General features: G+C 44.7%; 2 protein-coding genes across 5 annotated transcripts in view; one reads left to right on the forward strand and one right to left on the reverse strand.

Annotated features, from left to right (window-relative positions):
* Positions 1 to 263: 263 nt before the first annotated feature.
* Positions 264 to 7,059, forward strand: LOC146581719 (ubiquitin-conjugating enzyme E2 2-like). 3 transcript variants are annotated; one of them, XR_014893801.1, is made up of 9 exons: positions 264 to 651; positions 4,064 to 4,127; positions 4,217 to 4,248; positions 4,528 to 4,605; positions 4,733 to 4,838; positions 5,842 to 5,935; positions 6,046 to 6,096; positions 6,201 to 6,255; positions 6,605 to 7,059. XR_014893801.1 is itself a non-coding variant. In XM_085286188.1 (8 exons), exons 1-7 carry the CDS (start codon positions 628 to 630, stop codon positions 6,092 to 6,094), a joined length of 447 nt encoding a protein of 148 aa, XP_085142314.1. In that variant the 5' UTR covers positions 267 to 627; the 3' UTR covers positions 6,095 to 6,096; positions 6,605 to 7,059. The 3 variants fall into 3 exon arrangements, 2 of the variants coding, with proteins under 2 accessions (XP_085142314.1, XP_085142327.1); XM_085286188.1 differs by lacking the exon at positions 6,201 to 6,255 and having other exon boundaries at positions 267 to 651; XM_085286201.1 differs by lacking the exons at positions 6,046 to 6,096; positions 6,201 to 6,255 and having other exon boundaries at positions 279 to 651.
* Positions 7,060 to 8,571: 1,512 nt separating this feature from the next.
* Positions 8,572 to 17,754, reverse strand: part of nfkb1 (nuclear factor of kappa light polypeptide gene enhancer in B-cells 1) — a 30,794-nt gene continuing 21,611 nt past the window's right edge. For both annotated transcript variants that reach the window (XM_085286175.1, XM_085286165.1), the window contains exons 9-24: positions 16,025 to 16,129; positions 15,142 to 15,233; positions 14,919 to 15,057; positions 14,405 to 14,533; positions 14,183 to 14,302; positions 13,638 to 13,799; positions 13,268 to 13,409; positions 13,065 to 13,179; positions 12,782 to 12,983; positions 12,139 to 12,308; positions 10,888 to 10,990; positions 10,579 to 10,724; positions 10,432 to 10,501; positions 10,127 to 10,290; positions 9,871 to 9,997; positions 8,572 to 9,786 (exon numbers count right to left, since the gene is read on the reverse strand). In XM_085286175.1, coding sequence (XP_085142301.1) covers positions 9,692 to 9,786; positions 9,871 to 9,997; positions 10,127 to 10,290; positions 10,432 to 10,501; positions 10,579 to 10,724; positions 10,888 to 10,990; positions 12,139 to 12,308; positions 12,782 to 12,983; positions 13,065 to 13,179; positions 13,268 to 13,409; positions 13,638 to 13,799; positions 14,183 to 14,302; positions 14,405 to 14,533; positions 14,919 to 15,057; positions 15,142 to 15,233; positions 16,025 to 16,129 — 2,081 coding nt within the window. In that variant the 3' untranslated portion in view covers positions 8,572 to 9,691. The remainder of the gene's footprint in view (positions 9,787 to 9,870; positions 9,998 to 10,126; positions 10,291 to 10,431; positions 10,502 to 10,578; positions 10,725 to 10,887; positions 10,991 to 12,138; positions 12,309 to 12,781; positions 12,984 to 13,064; positions 13,180 to 13,267; positions 13,410 to 13,637; positions 13,800 to 14,182; positions 14,303 to 14,404; positions 14,534 to 14,918; positions 15,058 to 15,141; positions 15,234 to 16,024; positions 16,130 to 17,754) is intronic.

Genomic DNA, 17,754 nt, shown 5'->3' on the forward strand with positions numbered 1-17,754 from the left:
AGGTGATGACGTCATTTGAATGGTAAATGGCCTGTATTTGTATAGCGCTTTTCTAGTCCCTAAGGACCCTAAAGCGCTTTACACAACCTGTCATCCACCCATTCACACACACATTCACACACATTTAGCGACTTCTAGCAACTTTTAGGACAGCCAATAGCGATTTTCCTTACTGAGGAGTTGGCAACACTGCCTCAGACCTCTGTAGCAGGTGGCTTCGGCCCTGCTGATGCCAGTAGGTCTTCTGGTTAATAAACAGGGTCGGAGTGAGACCTCCACCCTATCGGTGGTTCTTATTTGGTGTCCGGAAACAAGGTCGGAGTGAGACCTCCTGTTCCCGGTTGTCTGACAGCTGCTCGGTGTGTAACGGAAGACATTTTGAGCTTTCGGTGGTCCCGGGGCCGTTATCGGAGTGTCAGCCTGAAGTCGGGGCTGATGTGCTGGACTCTGCGACGTGAAAAAGTCGAGCTTTAACGGAACATCGCTGCAGTTTGTGTAGCCAAGCTAGCTTAGCTCACAGCCGCACAGCTAGCACACTCCTAGATGCTAGTTAGCTAGCGACACCTAGCTGGCCTCCTCCTCCTCCTGCACCTCCTCCTCGACAACCGGTCCCTTCTCGCAGACATAATGGCTTTAAAACGAATTTCTAAGGTAACACACCGCCCTCTGTTTCACGTTTATTTAACATCGTGTGTGGCGTTTGTGTGCTGGGAGCTAGCCTGCCCTCGGCACTGCAGCATTTCGCATTAAACCAGGTGAAATGCAGCTCCGTGCAGCCGCACAGTGAGTCGTGTTTTATGTGCTGGAATCAGCCGCACTCGGGGGCAGGTTTGAGCCGAGAATCAGCCTCAGTGCGGGTCTTTCGGGGTTCAGACCTAACGATGGTCCAGGCCTGAAGCTGCTCTGCTCTTTGGTTCCTTTTAAAATAAACTTGGTTTCTTCTCCGTGATTCCTGCTCGGTTCCGCTGAGCTCATTAGCTGTCAGAGTTTATTACGTTATTACAATTACTAACCCTTCTTTTTTAGTCTCTCCGTCACATTTACATATACACATTTTTATTCCTTTGCATTTCTCCGGCAGCTGTGATTACAGTTGATGGTTTTCACCCACAGACACGAAGAGTTTGTAAATGTGTGTTTGTGTTCACATTAAAGTGCATCTCTGCAGGTCTGTCCGTCAGGGCCGAGGGACCCTGCTGTGTTTGGACAGGTGAGAGCAGCTGACGCTAACCTCCAGGTTGCTGCTTTCAGTCCAGATGCTGACAGATGTCTTTCTACCCCTCATCCTGAATACCTTCATCTCCACAAAGTGCTCACAGTGTGACGGTGTTGCCAATTTCCAATGTTGGTAAATAGACGTTAGTGAGCAGGATTTACAAAGGGGTTATAGATAAAAGAAAGAAATTATCTGCAAGAATCTTAACAACTGTGTTATTTTACCTACATTATAACCAGTCCATGATTTTTGGTCAATTATAACATCTTTATAGATCTATTTTTATACTTGTTGCCAGATCTCTTTTTAAAAAAATATATTTTTAATGTAAATGAGACCTTTGAAGTCGATAAATGATATATAAAAGTCACTTATTGTGGCTTCTACCTTGTGACAGGAATGTTGTTTGTAGCTCAAGAAATATTGACGTCATTCACGAGGAATGCATTTTACATGTTTCACATTTTATAGGTCAACAAGTCGTTTACAGCAGTTTAAATACAGACGATCACGTTTTGGCACAAGCTGAGCTGTAGATGGACAGATGTTGGTGTTTCCATACAGAATGTGAATCAGTGAGACCGCAAAACGAGGAAAGCTCACTTTTTTGAGATGACTTCTATGCACGGACCTAACGTCAGAAATCAGTTCTCTCTGCCCGAGAGTCAGTCTTTGGAGTTCAGGGCTCTTCATGTTTTAATTCTTTTTTTGCTGCTTTCCTCTCTATATATTTTGTTTCATTTTGTTCTATAAAACAATAACATAAACAGATTTTCGTTTGCTAGGAAATCTGAAATGTTAGGCGATGAAAACAGGAAGCAAAGAAATCGCAGGATTTTTCCCAGAAAGTCGTCTTTCCAGCTGTCGCAGTGGCTCTCTCTGTATAATCTGGTTATTGTACAGAGGAATAACTGAGCTCCACTGAAATGGTGGTAAAGGCCAACATGATTGTGCACTCATGTCTTCAACATGGCTGCTGAAACGACACCAAAGCCTGGCGCCCTCGATGGCGAGCGTAAACTACAAACGCAGAGGTGGACGCTGACCAACCAAGATGTCGCGTCTTCACCCTTCAGCTTATCAGGAAATCCATACAAACATCTCTACAGGGGAAAACAGTACTCATTAGACATAATGGCTGTTTTTACTGAGCGTGCTCAGTGAGGGTCTGCTGTTAGGTTAAATGTGTTTAACATAGCCAGGCTTAGATCAGTGACAACGGGAATCCCAGCGGCGCTGACTGCTGTACTCGGTTAAATCAGGCTCTCTGCTTCATACTCTTGTTGTGCTTGTGGGCAATTTTAAAGATAATTTTATTTTTTAAATGCACCTTATCCAGCAATATTTAGCTTAATTTATTTTATTTACTCTTTATTTTCACTGATGTAAATTTAGTGTATCTGTAGGCTATTTAAAATTTAGAAAAATACAATTTTAAATAAATAATAATTTTTTAAAACTTGTTTGTTTTAATGTCGACAGCATTTCAGATGTTTTTATTTATTTTAATTTTGCCATTTTTAAATTTAAATCCAGCATAAAATTTATTCAAAGTATTTTTAGTGTTACTGGTGCACTGTTTATTTATTTCATTCAAAATAATTGTTCTTAACTTTAGTTAAGTATAAGTAGAATAACTGGAAATATAAATAAATAAAAATGGAGGCAGTGAGGAGTTTTTAAGGAAGCGTTTTTGTGCTCGCCTCCTAAACTCGGCCGAACCTGAAAGACGAGCCGTGTGCGCCTCGCCTGTATGTCACATACCAACACACACACACACACACACACACACACACACACACACACACACACACACACACACACACACACACACACACACACACACACGGCAGTTTGGCTTCAGGCTGGAAACACAAACCACCCGTCCTATGACAGCCGTGTGTCTTCTCGGCTCTTCTGTCAACGGTAAAAATAGACTCTGTTGCTTACACATCAATAAAAGCCTGAGTGTGTCCGAGTGTTTTAATGCAGCCTTCACACAGGAGACCAACCTTCAGGCTTTTCAAAGTAAATGCCTCTTATTTATTTCCTTCAGAATAAAGCTGTGGTCACGCTCAGTTACTTATTTGCTAGAAGAATAAAAAGTCGTTTTAAAGCAGCTCAACAGCCACTTGCATTAGAAACATCAGAAATGATCGCAGATCTCAGCAAGGAAACGCTCGGCGGGTTTCTGAACTCTCACACAGACGCAGTAACATTTAGAGTTTGATTCACCGCCGGCCAAGTTTAGCCCGTAACCTGACAACTTCACCGCGGCTATTTCAAGTCCTGACTGCTGGATTCAGACATCTTTAAAGGCCTGGTCTCCACACAGGACACACGAAGAGGCCGCTTAACTGTTAAAAACACCATTGGAGGTAACCTTCGCACCAAAACTCAAGGAACTCAAAGAAAACGAGACCTTACACTTCTTCCTCATTAAAATTAAAATGCAATTAATCAGTCAGCTGAGCGTGCTCGGTGAACAGTTGGCAACATGTCGGCGACGGCTCTGAGCAGGACGTCAACAAGTCTTTGCAAGCAAAACATTTTAAAAAATGTAGTTTCTTTTTTTCTTACACTGAGTGGCAGCAGCAGCCTCCTCCCAACCAAACTGGCTGCGGGGAGGTTTTTGGTGTACAGACTGGTAAACGGCGTTAACCACTGCAAGCCACTCGCCATCTGGTCGTTAGAAACCCATGGGTCTGCTGATGGGTTTTTATTACCATATTATCTTTTTTCATCACATTTCCAGTACAGCTGTGAACTCGATGTGACCAACATCAGTAAATGTCCTCGTTGCTGATGTCAGTCAGCAGGGCTTTAACGTCTGTCGTTCCTCTGCAGGAGCTAACCGACCTGTCCAGAGATCCTCCGGCTCAGTGCTCCGCCGGTCCTGTCGGCGAAGACAGTAAGACCACTTTTCAGTTTTCTTTACGCAAAAGTTCACAGAGAGGAACGAGTGTGCTGCACTAACCCTCGTCTCCTCTTTTTTTACAGTGTTTCATTGGCAAGCTACTATTATGGGACCTGTAAGTATCAAACAGCTGCTCCGCCTCAGAGTTTGGAGCTAAAAACTGCAGTTAGTTTGTCAAAACAAGCACAAACTGAAAGCCTAGCTGAGCGTGATTCTGTGGGAAACGCTGCAGTCGTGTTTTTTGTAAAACCTGAATCCACAGAACTGCTGCAGGTGTAACAGCGCCGGAGTTCGAGCCGATTCAGGGGCCGTTTCACTGATATTTATACAAACTGTTGGCAGTGACGTGGTGTGAGCATGTGAGTGTTTAACCTCTCTCTGTTTTTAACTGCAGCCTGACAGTCCCTATCAGGGCGGCGTATTTTTCCTGACTATTCATTTCCCTACAGATTATCCCTTCAAACCCCCCAAGGTAAAATTTTTATTAAACCTTTGAAGCCTTTTAACTTCCTTAAAATTAAAAAAAAAAAAAAAAAATTGAATACATGTCTGAGATTTTGAAGTGATGCTAAATCGTTTCGGTTCCTCTCCCCGCTCAGGTCGCCTTTACAACGAGAATTTATCACCCAAATATAAACAGTAATGGCAGCATCTGTTTGGATATATTGAGATCACAGTGGTCTCCAGCATTAACTATCTCTAAAGGTAAGAAACATTCATATAAACGGCCAAATGTTTCTGTGTCTGTAACCCTGAAATTGAGTTTTTAAATCTGCTCCCCTTTGGTGAGAATAATGAAAAGATGTGTGAAATATATTTTTTTTAGCTTTAATTTTCTTGTAGTTTATTAATAAAGATTCTATAATTAGGCATCTCATTTATAGATAGCGACTCTAACGCTCCCGTCAGAGGGAGACAAATGGTTAAAAACTTCTGTCCTGCAGTGATTCTTTACTGTTAGTACAGGTTTTGACCAGTAGGTGGAGCTGTTTGGTTGTAGTTTCACCTTGTAACAGGTAATAATGATATTTACATCAAACAGGTTTGTTCACAGAGCAGAAAATAAAGTTTGAACCTGACGCTGAAATCTGATTTTTAAAGCATTTTCATCCTTATTTATTTATTTTTTTACCTTATGCGCAATATTACTTTTAATTATTATGCTATTATATCTCCATTTACTCATATTTATGTATGTTAAATATTCCTGTTACTTTAATTTATTTTTCTGTTAATATTATAATTTTTCCATTTATTTTTTAAGAGTTACAGTTTTTTATTTTCAACTAATTTAAATAATTTTCCTGTTTATTTTTTAAATGTACTATCTTACTTTTGCTTTGCTCCTGTATATACATTTCCCTGAACATATGCATTTTCTTTTCTTTCTTTTCTTCTTTGTTTTCTTGCTGTCGTTGCAGGTGTGTCTGTATGGAGGCCCACAGCTGCCAAAACTAAAACAATTAAAATTTAAAAAAGTAAAAAAAAAAAAAGAAGAAGTAAATAATAAATAATGAAGCAAATGAAATCAGTATAATAAATACATCACATTTTCATAATAATTGTTGCCTATAATGTGATGTGTTTGCTTGTTTGTTGGCAGTTTTTGTCCCCCATACAGACTCATAATCACTCAGTCATGTGTGAAAAGCAGGAGCACGCTGCAGACCTCAGAGCTGCTCTGACTCTCTCTTTTCCCTCTCTGCAGTCCTTTTGTCCATTTGTTCTCTGTTATGTGACCCGAATCCCGACGACCCGCTAGTGCCAGAGATCGCCCGCATCTACAAAACAGACCCTGTGAGGTGAGTCCACACCTGTTAACCTGCAGGTAATCGGCTGCTCAAAGGACGAGGAGAGCGGCTTCTAGCCTAGCGGGAGGTTTATAACCGAGTGTCCTGCTGCTTGGTCTCAGGTATAACAGACTAGCCAGGGAGTGGACAGAGAAGTATGCCATGCTGTGAGGGTAAGAGTGAAGCTCACCTGAGCTGCCTGCTGATTCTGTGTCTCAGACGCACGTTGAAGCAAATAAAGCATGACTGCAGAGTTTTCTCACTGCATGGAGCGCAGGTAGGGACGACCTGGCGGACGTCACAGGGAGAGAAAATAACGCAAACCTAAAGACGTGAGATATAATAAAACTCACACATGTACAGGTGTTATGAAGGGGGAAATTATCTATAGAGACCAAACAGTTTGTGTATCGGGCTGTAAACATGTTTATTTCTGTGGGGACTGACTCACTGCTGGAGCCTCTGGTGGGCGTTAGAGGAACTGCAGGTGTTGCTGCTTGAGGGGCGTCCTGTGTTTAACAGTTGGGGTAAACTGCACGTGTGGCGAGTGGGAGTAAAGCGGTGACAATGATGTTTTGTTTCCTGTGAATGGCTGCAGGTGGATTTTGGTCTGTGTTTCTCAGGCATGGCATCGTCCTGCAGCCTCTCCCGCCTCCTCACCTTTTCTCTCCCTCCCTGCAGGTACAACAAGACGGCTCAGGACTGGACTCAGAAATACGCCATGTGATCTGCCTCCTGCTGTTTTCTCATGTGGCCACGCCCCCTCTCATCCACCTGTAACAGCAATTTGTTCACCTTTCCTTCCCGTCCCATCCTTTGATTTTTATCGCTTGTCTGTTTGGGTTTTTTCTGCTTTCCGGGTGAAGGGCTGAGACTCTGAGCCGTCAACGTGCCAACTGAGAAACCAGGAAGCAGAGCGGACTCACTGCTCCTGCAGATGAGACCGCTTTTTAAAAAAGAAGAAGAAGAAGGCTTTTTGGTTTCTTTTGTTTTTAGACCGTTAGAGCCGTTAGTTCATCCATCATCCAACACTGTTGTCCTCTTTTTGCACTGGAACACAAACCGAGCTCCCCGCGGCTGATCGATCAACTAATAGCTCCGTGATGGTTTTTCTCAATAAAGCTGAACAAATTGCAGCTCCTGTTGTCCTGTTTTCATTCCAGGGAATCACATCCTGCTCTGAGACTCCTCCTGATGAATAAAAAAGTCTGTTTCTGCTTTGCTCACAGGTGGAAGAATGGAAACAGACTCTTTTTATTCGTCACAAACACAAGCGGACTCTGAGAGCAGGAGCCGCTACCCTGACATCATCAGCCACGCTCAGAGGTCACATGAACGCCGTTATCAGCGAAATTAATCCTCCTGCTCAGGGAGGTTAAAATCGTTTCACACTGAGAGAACAGACAGATCACAAGTGGTTTGGACTTTCTGTCAGTATAAGTCACACATTAAATCCCATTCATTAAGAAATACAGAGCAATTTCAACATAATGTCACAGTTTTTCTACACAATGAAGAAATGCTGCTTAAATTAAATAAGTGTAAAATGACAAAAAAGGTTCTGGAGGCTCATTAGCCAGACTCCCCAGGAATTACAAAACAACTAAAGAATAAAAAAACAGGAGCTATTATGTAATTACTTCACAAAATAGAGTGAAAACATCTCACATGTTAAAAACTCCAATGTAACGTCTTTCTTACAGAGCAGAGCTGCTCAATTCTAGCCAAAAAATCTCAAACTGATCATTTTGGTGATGATCAGTCATGGTGATCATGATCACTGTGGATTTATGAAGCTTCAGATTTACTCGGGATTCCTTCGGACTTTGTGATTAAACGCAAAAGAGTGATGTAGAGTCATAACGAACAAAAACAGCACAGTGATTTGATCTTTTTCTTGTTTTCAGAGTAGCTGGAACACAAAATTGTAAAGGAAACAGAAATATAATTGCACATCTGAAATGTTTCAGAAAGAAAATTTTAAGAATTTAACTCAAGCTGAAGGACGTTCAGACTTTTTTTTCGTATCGCAGCTCAGCTTTCAGCGTTTCTTTTCAACATGTCATGTTTTTAACCACCAGGGGGCGGTGTTTAAATGTTTACCCCAGGTCTACCGCATCGCCCTGGACTCACTGCGCCGTCTTGTGGTACAAAGTGTTTTAACTCTAGTTTGTATCTCTTCATCACAGATCAAAGATGTTTGGGACGTAAAGCCTTTGTGGTTATTTCTTCTCGTTTCGCTGATATCTTCAGTGATTTTAGGAGGTTTTACCAGTTTTATAAACACCTCCATAAGTTCAATACAAGTTGTTTTTGTTCTGGTCCTTTATCTCTCCGGATGGATGCTGAGACTCATCGTCCTGCTGCAGGATGAATCTGGGATATATTCAGTATAACTGGAGGTACTGGACCTAACCATTGTCTGGTCACGCTGGGTTAGCTGATGTTAAACTTTGCATGATTATAGTTCAAAATAATCCTTTATTTCAAACTGAGCCTGTGATATACTGAGTGTTTAGCAGTCTCCAACACACACAGTTGTCATTATCAGAAACTCTTACCATGTTTTCTTTTCAACACAACATCTCAGCTTCTCTGGATAACTCCACAGCTGAGCAGGTGAGTGGAAATAAATCACAATTTGAATATTTATTTTAAAAAAACAATCAGATTTTATTTAAAAAAAAAAGGTTAAAAGCTCATGTTTGACTGTACAGTGCAGGGCAGGAACATAAATATCATCTGCTGGATTACAGAAACAGGAACAGCAGCTACCCACAGCTCTGGACTACCTTTCCCACAATGCCTTACATTTCGTTTCTCTGAGTTTCCCCTCAGCACTCGTGCCACAGAATAAAATCACGAAATAAAAACCAGGTTCAGTTCATGATGACGTCACGAGAGGAAAACATATCGTCATTGAAATTTTAGAGAGTAAATAATACTTTAAAAAAAGCGCCAGGAGGAGAGTTTCAGATGTCGGGGGGGTGTCTGAATAAAACACGCGTGATAATCTGTCCGTGAAGAGTCTGCTCATGCTGCCCAAAGCGACCACTTTATTAGGAACACCTATGCGAGTAAACTGTAGCTGTAAACCAACAGGAAAAATAAGATTAAGATCCTCACATCGTACAATAGCTGTGGCAGGTGGATTAAAGTTATCAACCCATGAGAGGCCAGTTTCATCACCATTGTGGTAAACCTCTCTTTAATCTGAGGTGTCATCACAGCGCGTTTCTGCCCTCTGATTAACACCAGACGAGTAACAGATTACAGAACATCTGATCCTTTACAATCGTTTCAGTTTCGTAGCACCTTTTCTCTGCTGGCGGCTGCAGAAAGAACAAACTGTGCGAAGCGTTCAGCGGTTGAAGTGAACAGAAAACCCCCCAAATCCACAACTTTACCATCGAATCCACAGAAAACAGAGCGCGCCTCAGGAGGAGACGTCAGCTTACCAAGGCGGGGGGGATTTTTGGTATGTTTTTCCTTTATTGGCTCCTCGGGAACAGAAGCTGCTCCCCGTCTTTGCTGGAGTGTCGTGGCCAAAAAAAAAAAAAAAAAAAGTAAAAGTTGAGTTTGACTGTTTTCACGCGCTACAATCAAGTTTTCTTTTGACCCTTTTTTTTCTACAAACTGGTTTAAAAAGCTCAGAGAAACTTTCAGCCCTGAACCCATCACGAGGACGAGCGTCGCACTCGGTCCAGAGCGAGTCGAGGGACGACGGGTGGATGGATGGACTCAGCTGGAGGTGGACCGATCAGATCATTACGCCGTGGAAAGCTCCACCCCACTGTCGCAGACCCCGCTGTCGATTCGAGTGTCCACTTTCAGTTCCTGAACCCGAGCGCACAGAAGCTCGCCTGCGAACACAAACGCAGCTCAGTGACTCGTGGTCATTTGACTTGGCAGTCGGTGTTACGTGCACGTTATGTGCGCATGCTCACCACTCATTGCGCTGGTGGCCGGCGCTTCCTCGCTCTCGTGCAGCGCCTCCTCCAGGACGCTCAGTGCTCTGCACTCGCCGACTGACCTCAGAGCAGCCAGCAGCTCCCTGATCGTTCCACCGGAAACCTGCAGGAGAGACGGGAAGCAGTTTATCCACAAAATCCTCGAGGGGGCGTTTCCCAGGTTTCTGAGAACATTCAGATGCTGGAGTGTGTGTCGGAGTGTGTGAGATCGTGTTTTGTGTGTGTGCGTTACCTCGTAGCTGTCCAGCAGGGTTTTAGCGGGGGAGGGGCTCAGCCTGAAGGCCGTGTTAAGGATCCCGAGACCCAGACTGTGAGCCAGATTCTCCCAGCATCCTTCACTCTCCAGAGTGCCACACAGCGCCTGCTTCACCTCTGTGTCCAGGCTCGCCAGGTCGCCTACACACGCAAACATGTCATCAGCAAACCGATGCGCCGATGTCATGATTTTGTATTTCGTGGTTATGAAACAATGAACCACGTCTAACACGGTGGTCAATCACAGGGTAATAAAGTGTCCACGTGTGGGGAGGAGCTCACCTTGAGGAGGGACGAAGGCCGTTTGAGGTGTTTTTGGTTTGTATTCTTTGCCGTTCAGAAGATCCCAAACCTGCAAACACACACCTGCGGGTTCATTAACCTGCTTCGTGTCGTGAGGTCCACCAGAGGCTCAGAAGCTACGTGTACCTGAGGGGTGGCAGCCATGTTGAAGGGAGTTGTCCCTGGGATGTAACCTTCATCTTCCTCCTCCTCGCTCTCCTTTTCACAGCTCTCCTCCTCATCCTCCTCCCTGAAGAACAGTGGCTCAAAGTTCTCCTTCTGTGGGTCTGCACCTGAAAAGACCCAAATACGAACTTATTAAACACGAGATCAGGACGTCTCACAGGCTTCGTCCTCTTCAGAAAGGAAGCCGTAAGAAACGATGGGGCCTCAGGTGGATGCTAGTAAATGAGCTCCTGGTGAACAAAAGAACTCTGAGCTTTAATAAAAATCTACCTGCAGCCATGAGGAGAGCCGTGAGCTTGACAGAGCCTCGACCCGCAGCGATGTGGAGGGGGGTGGAGCCATTAAAAGTGCAGCAGTCCACCTTGGCGTTTCCCTGATGGCAGAAACACACAAACAGCACTTCATGCAAAGGCAACTCAAAGGTGAAGTTACATCACACAAAGATTCCTCAGCACTGAGACGCCCACCATACACTCCATCGGTCATCTGATTCTTCATCAGTTAAAGTCAAATCAAGGAGAGAGAGAACATCAGCATCTTCTTCTTAATAACATTAAAAAACTTATTTAGGACTGTTTGACCACCTGATCAGTTCAGGTGTTAAAGGCATGTCCAACTGAGACACTCTGGAGAGACTGTATCTCCTGGCTGACTTAGGAAGGCCTCGCTGTCCACTCTGAGGAGTTGGAGACGAGGCTACAAAGGGTTTGCTTACACTCCCCAGTCAGCTGGACCCACGTAAGCCTATGAAGCTAAACGGACAGCTTTAGATATCAGAAAAATATGTAATAACTTTAGCTTTAGTGGACTGTCCAATCAACAGTTACCACTCCTAATCATTGCTGTTAGGGGAGGTTGTGGTTCCTGGCTGAAGAACTCCAGATTTCTTTGTCAGTATCTTTTAAAGTCACTTTTAAAGACACATTAGGATCTCGTTTGTATTTTATCTTTTTTTAAATTGTGTGGGTGTGTTTATTGTGTAGGTTAAGTTATACTGAGAGTTTTGAGCGCTCGTGCATGCTGACGATGCTCAGTGCTCTATCTTCCAGAACATTTCATGTAATTTATGTGTAACTACCGAACCATCCCATATTTTAGACTGACTGTATGTCATAATTTATGTTGCACTCGAGTCCTGCATGTCTCTGCGATCAGTGATTTGTAATTGATCGGAATTTATGGGTTTCTTTCTACCGCCTGTGTGACTTTTTTATTGTGTTATTCTGAAGCACCGTCACACTGCTGAACTAATAAACTTCATAATTATAATAGAATTTAAAATCTTTACAGATGAAAGTTTTGATGCTTTTGTATGCTGACGACATTAAACGTTTAGTTTCACCTGTGCATCACCTGTATGAAAATTCTTTCTCACAGTTGTGCATCTATATGAATGTGTAACCACTTTATTAACGAGATAATGATTTGCTGCAGCTCTGATGCTGAGCCAGCAAAGCCTCAGCAAAGGTCTCTGCTCTGATTGGTTGTTAGCTCCCAGTCTGCCCAATAACCCAGGCGTACCTCCAGCAGCAGGCAGCCCGCCAGCGATACGTTGTCAGTCTCTGTGGCGAGATGGAGGGCCGTTCGGCCACAGCTGCGTTCCTGGACCTCTGCGTTGGCCCCGCCCTCCAGCAGCTCCCTGAGAGAAAACAGCTGGTTGGCCAGAACCGCCAGGTGGATCGCACACAGACCTGCAAACATGTTTACCGGTAGGTTTTCAAATGAGATGACAGTAACGATAACGACACCCCCGCACTGTCTCTTTGACAAAAACAGGAATCTTACAAAAACAGTCGCTGTTACCTCGACTTTCTGATTTTACAGATTCAAGTAGTCGTGCTAACTCGCAGATCGATGACACCGACCTTCATCAAACAACACGAACTCCACAAAGACAAAACCCTGCTGGAGCCGCACATTTGGTGACGTTTATGATTAATGGACTCGACTGTGAAGCTATTCAGGATATTTCCATTCAGTAACTCTGGGAAGTTTTCAAGGATAATAGGAAGTGTACAGTTGATCAGGCTCTCTGTGACGTGCCCGTGTCTTTGTCTGTTAAACCTGAAAACTCACCAAGACTCATTTCACCTATAATACAAGAAAAAATGTGTTTTTCTGTGTGTGTGTGTGTGTGTGTGTGTGTGTGTGTGTGTGTGTGTACCTGCTGTGTTGGTTTGGTCCAGCAGCTCTCTCAGCTCTCTGTGTTGCAGTAAAAACTGGATCATTCCTTCTCCCTCATGCTGAGCTGCCAGGTGCAGCACTGTGTTGCCGTGACGATCCGTCAGCGTTGGGTCGGCGCCAGCCAGCAGCAGCGCTTCCACTGCCTCCTTCTGCTGCGTGATAACGGCCAAGTGCAAAGGAGTCTGGGGAACAGAGGGAGGGTGCTTTAGCTCCGTGACCTGAAGCTTTCGGCTCTGTAAGGCTGGAGACGACGAGCTCCATACCTGGTACAGGCGGTTCCTCATGTTGAGCACCTCCTCTCCGGGCAGGGCAAACACCACCTGCGTCAGACTCTTCAGCGCCTCCTGCTGGTTGTGGAGAACAGCCAAATGGAGCCCGCTGAGAAGAGAAAAAGGAGGCGTCACTACACGGCCGAATAAAACCTTTTAATGTGCGCACATCTGATCATCACGATGCGTTTACTGACGTGTCTCCGTTTACATCCTGCGCGGCCATCAGGGAGCGCTGTGGAGCCAGCAGGTACGCCGAGTCAGCCGTAACCGAGTACTGAAAGATGGCCTCCAGCAGTCTGCTGATCACCTGATCCAGCTGCTCCTTGGCGTCGAACTCTGAAGGAGAAAGAAAGACTTGATCGGATGTGTGGAACGCCTGAACGCTTCGTAAAAACTGAATTTATCCTGAGCTTTCTGATGCCGTCAGTGTGATCTGAGCATCTTTGAGTGGACCCGGGAGCGCCACGCAGGAAATAATCCCCGGTGTCACCAGAAAGCAGCAGCGTCAGGTCTAACACCGAGGCGGGAAAAACAAACTCTTCCGCCAAATTTAGAATAACTTACCTCTCTCTGCTTCAGGCTCCACACTGACCCCTCCCTCCTCGCTCCTCTCGCTGACCTCCACGGGTTCGGGCCGGGCTAGAGCTCGCAGCACGGCTCCTGATGGCGAGTCGTCGTCCGGGTCGTTGTCGTCACCGCCGTTGTCTGCGGCGCCGCTCTGAGAGGCTTTAAACAAACGGCGTTTGTTGTGTTTTCTCAGATGATTTTCAAGTTTTTCCACATAAATTTACAGATTTATAATCTCAGAGATGGAATTTTCTCATAAATGGAGATTTTATAATCTGGTTTATAACTAGATTGTCTTAGACGTCACCTAAATTTCACATAATATCAATAATAATATTAATGACTTCCAAAACTTTTCTTGGCTTTTATCCGAGATTACTGAGTCATGATTTATTTCTTCCTCCTAACTAGGTTAAAGGTTAAAAGGTCACGCTCCTAAATCTGTTACTTTATTTGTATTATAGATTATCATAGATTATTTCAACCTCTTCCAGCTCCTAAATTACTTTGAATGGCTCTACAACTTCATCGTAGCTCCTCACCGTGTTTTATCCCTCCTCCACCTCCTCCCAGACCCGCTGAGTACCCTGTGGAGAAACCTCCTCCTCCTCCACCTCCTCCTCCATAGTTGTAGGTAGTGAAGCCCTGGTATCCTGGGTATCCTGAGGGAAATCCACCCAAACACAGAGATTAATGATGACATCACATAACGTCACCCTCAGGTATGTGTTAAACCGCAGAGCAGACCAGAACACAGACTCTACCTGTGGATCCAGGTCCTCCTCCAGCAGCCGGACCTCCTCCTCCTCTGTATAGACCTCCTCCTCCATGACCACTGAAGTCCTGGAAGTTGGGTAAAGTCTTCTGCCTCTTCCTCTGCACCTCCTCTTTGTCTAAAAACACACACGTGTTCATGCCATGCTAACCTCTGTGGCATCCCACATTTAAAATCATTAATAAATCAATCATGATGATCAAACAGCAGGGGGCAGTGTTGGGACACAGATACTAAAAACATTCATATAAATATTGAAATTTTCCGCTGCTATTTATTAATGTTTCCAGCTGATTTGCTTGTAATTGTTCCAGTGTTTTTTTTTAAATAATTTGGAGTTTTATTAATTTTCTTTTTGTTGAAAGTGAAAGTAAAATCAGGCTGTGGGGGAAGAAGAAGAGATAAAGGCCTGAGAGGAGTATTAGGAACCTGCAGGTAACGCATTACCTGAGTTGATTCATTTCTGGCCAACTCCAGAGGAAGACCAGGGTCATGTGACCTACCTAAGATCTGGGGGTGGTAGGTGAAGGGTTTAGGCTCGCTGGTCTCGTTGTCGGACTTCCTCTTCAGCTGGACAAACACAGACGTCGGTTTCTGCAGGTTCTGGTCTCGATACTTCGGCGTCTTAAATACAATGGCGAACTGTCGGCGCAGTAACGGGCACGGTTAATGACACTCCCAACACCTGCAGGTCAAAGTAGCAGCTCCGAATGCAGGAATGCTTACCTGTCTGTGGACGTCTGTGGGGGAGAAGTCTCCCAGAGCCTCCCAGGTGAGACCCGAGTCATCCTCCTCATAGAACCGAACCTGGATGTCATCTGCAAACGCAAACATCAGGTCACCATGGTTTCATAGTTCGCTTTCAGGCCTTGGGAGCATCTCTAGCTCAGATGCACTGCATAAAGATCAACCTTTGTTCACGTGGCTTAAAATCAGCTCTCAGATCTTGATCGTGCTAAATCAGAGGGCTGTGATAACCTCAGGGGTAATCCTGGTTTTCACCTTTTGTGCAGTGTACGTCATGGAGAATCATCAACATAACGAGATCCGGACCAGGCTACTGATAATTAATAACATTGCCCCGCTGCTGGAGGCCAGACCACCGTGATCTCAGAGCACATCGGTTCTCTCAGAGAAACCTTGGAAGCGGAGCAGGCGGCAGCCCGAATCCAACTCTTCCTCCTGTGGGATTTGTACGTTGGAGGGGAATTCCCTGAAGCAGGACTTCCTCCAACAGCACTGACACAGCTCCAACCAGGAAAAACTGCTCAGATTCACCTCACTTACACTCAACTGCACGGAAACGTCATCAAATAAAGTGAAAAAGAAAAAAATCACTACTTGAGAGACTTTTTAGCAGCCCTTAAAATAACCTGCATGCATGTTTGCTCCGAGGTGCTTTAAAAACCAGAACCAGCCTTCCAAACAGCCGTGCTCATTTCCAGCTGTTTACTGGAGCAGCTCTGCATGCCGTGTTTTAGCTCCTCCCCCTTTGTGCTTCTTCTGACCTCATTATTTTAAATTGCGTCCATGTTTAATATGAGCGTCCCGCACCTGACCTTATATATGTCAAACAGAAAACAGGAAAAGCTCTGCTCGGAAAGCTCACCTTTCTGGACTTTGTCGCAGAGCAGGTAGACCTCCTCTCCTCCGGTCACGCAGCCGGCGGTCCGATCCATCCTCACGATCTTCAGGTTGGAGGCGTTCGGAGCCTCTGAGGGCGAAAAGAGAAACAGTTGCTGTCAGAGATCTACCTACCCGAGGCTTCCTCAAGAGCTACGCATCTTCAAAGGGGAGGGGTTTTTTTTTTTGCACCATCACTCTAAGGTAAAGTAACCACACTTTTACATCACTCAAAGGTTTGTGTTCGAGATCAGGGCCAGAAAAGACACCATGAGGGGGTTTTAAGTGTAATTGTAACACAAAGTTACAGGGGCTGTGAACGGGTTCCTGTCTGTGCTGGACAGGCTGAGGTCTTCAAACCACAGCACACTGTAAGATCAAATAGAGGCACTGAGCACGTGTCCACAGATGCTAAAATAGATCACAGACGCGCCGCTTCCCCTAGACAAAGTCAACAGGAAGTTGTGAAGTTTGCAATCACGGCCAGGACGGGGCCTGGTAGTTTAGGTACGTCCATGACTGTGGACAGGTTTGTGAGAGGAGAGGACAGCAGGATTCATACAGAAAGCAGGAAGTGGAAACTGGATGAAAAGGAGCTGAGGTGGAGGTGGGTTTCAAAGCAGCTTGCAGATGCACAGCAAACGCTGGCACGCTGTAGCTGTAACAGGTGATCCACTCCTGCTCACTACTATTACACTGAAGCTGGCCTGAACCCTGAACGCTGCGGGTCTACTGCAACTGGTAAAGGAAAGTCTAGCAATTAAAAAAATGATAAGTCCAAAAACCAAAAGTAAAAGAGTGAAAACTGGCGAATCGAGAAGAGAAAAGTGTGTGAAATGTTTCCTGCCGGTAAAATGAAAGTGCAGAGCGGGGCTGAAACGATGAACTCGGAGTCGAGTTCAGTCCTCTGAGAGGAAGTGCAGCACAGAGAGCGAAGCAGCTTCAGCAGGAAGAGGGAAACGAAACCGAGCGGCCTGACGAGACGCAAGCGCCGATCTTCAGTCCAGAGCGATCCTCCGATTCCGACCAGTCGCTTTATTCAGCTGTTTCTCTACATTTAACATTTTCAAACCACAAATCCAACACATATAAATGACAAACTTCATATACTTTCAACACTTCAGACCGAAACATGGGGCCTGGAGCTGAGGTTCAGTATGTAGGAACCAATGATCCATCGAATCTACGGTCCAACACAAAACTTCACACATGATCATCTCTCAGCGCAGACCAAGACTCAAAGCTTCACTTTAAAACCCGTTTTCATTTTTCTTAAAACTGATCGGAGCAAACTGAAGTAGGCGTCGAGTCCGTGTGCAGCTCGGTCTGCACATCTAACACGTTTCTCTGTGGGCTTTAATTCAATTTGTCGGTGACACCTGCAGGTGTGTGCTCCGACCGGTTGAAGGGTTGTTCACTTTGACAAACACACGGTCAGGTTACAATGACAAGATTAGAGCTGATGAAAGGAAACGGGAAAGTTTTGAGGACAAGCTCCAAATAATGGATTCATTTTTTTTAGTTTTGGCTTTTATGGACAAGGACTCAACCAGGTGGTCTACACCTGTGCCCCAAAGAGCACTAATTTATGAGCAGCTTTATCATTTCAATAATCAACACAACCTTATTAGCATTAGCATTAGCAATAACTTAGCAGGTAAGTCTGATGTTTGTACAGCCGAGATGTGGAACAGCTGACCTGCAGGATTTGCAGAA

This window comes from Mchenga conophoros, linkage group LG2, assembly GCF_057382185.1.
Source record: "Mchenga conophoros isolate Kocher_MC1m ecotype Shallow Benthic linkage group LG2, M_conophoros_male_GT1.1, whole genome shotgun sequence".
In the NCBI taxonomy this organism is placed as follows: Eukaryota; Metazoa; Chordata; class Actinopteri; order Cichliformes; family Cichlidae; genus Mchenga; species Mchenga conophoros.

Coding starts and splice junctions, on each gene's coding strand:
- LOC146581719 (XM_085286188.1), top strand. CDS start 628: ATGGCTTTAAAACGAATTTCTAAG. Junction 652..4,063: donor CTTTAAAACGAATTTCTAAG/GTAACACACCGC, acceptor GTTCCTCTGCAG/GAGCTAACCGACCTGTCCAG. Junction 4,839..5,841: donor AGCATTAACTATCTCTAAAG/GTAAGAAACATT, acceptor CCCTCTCTGCAG/TCCTTTTGTCCATTTGTTCT.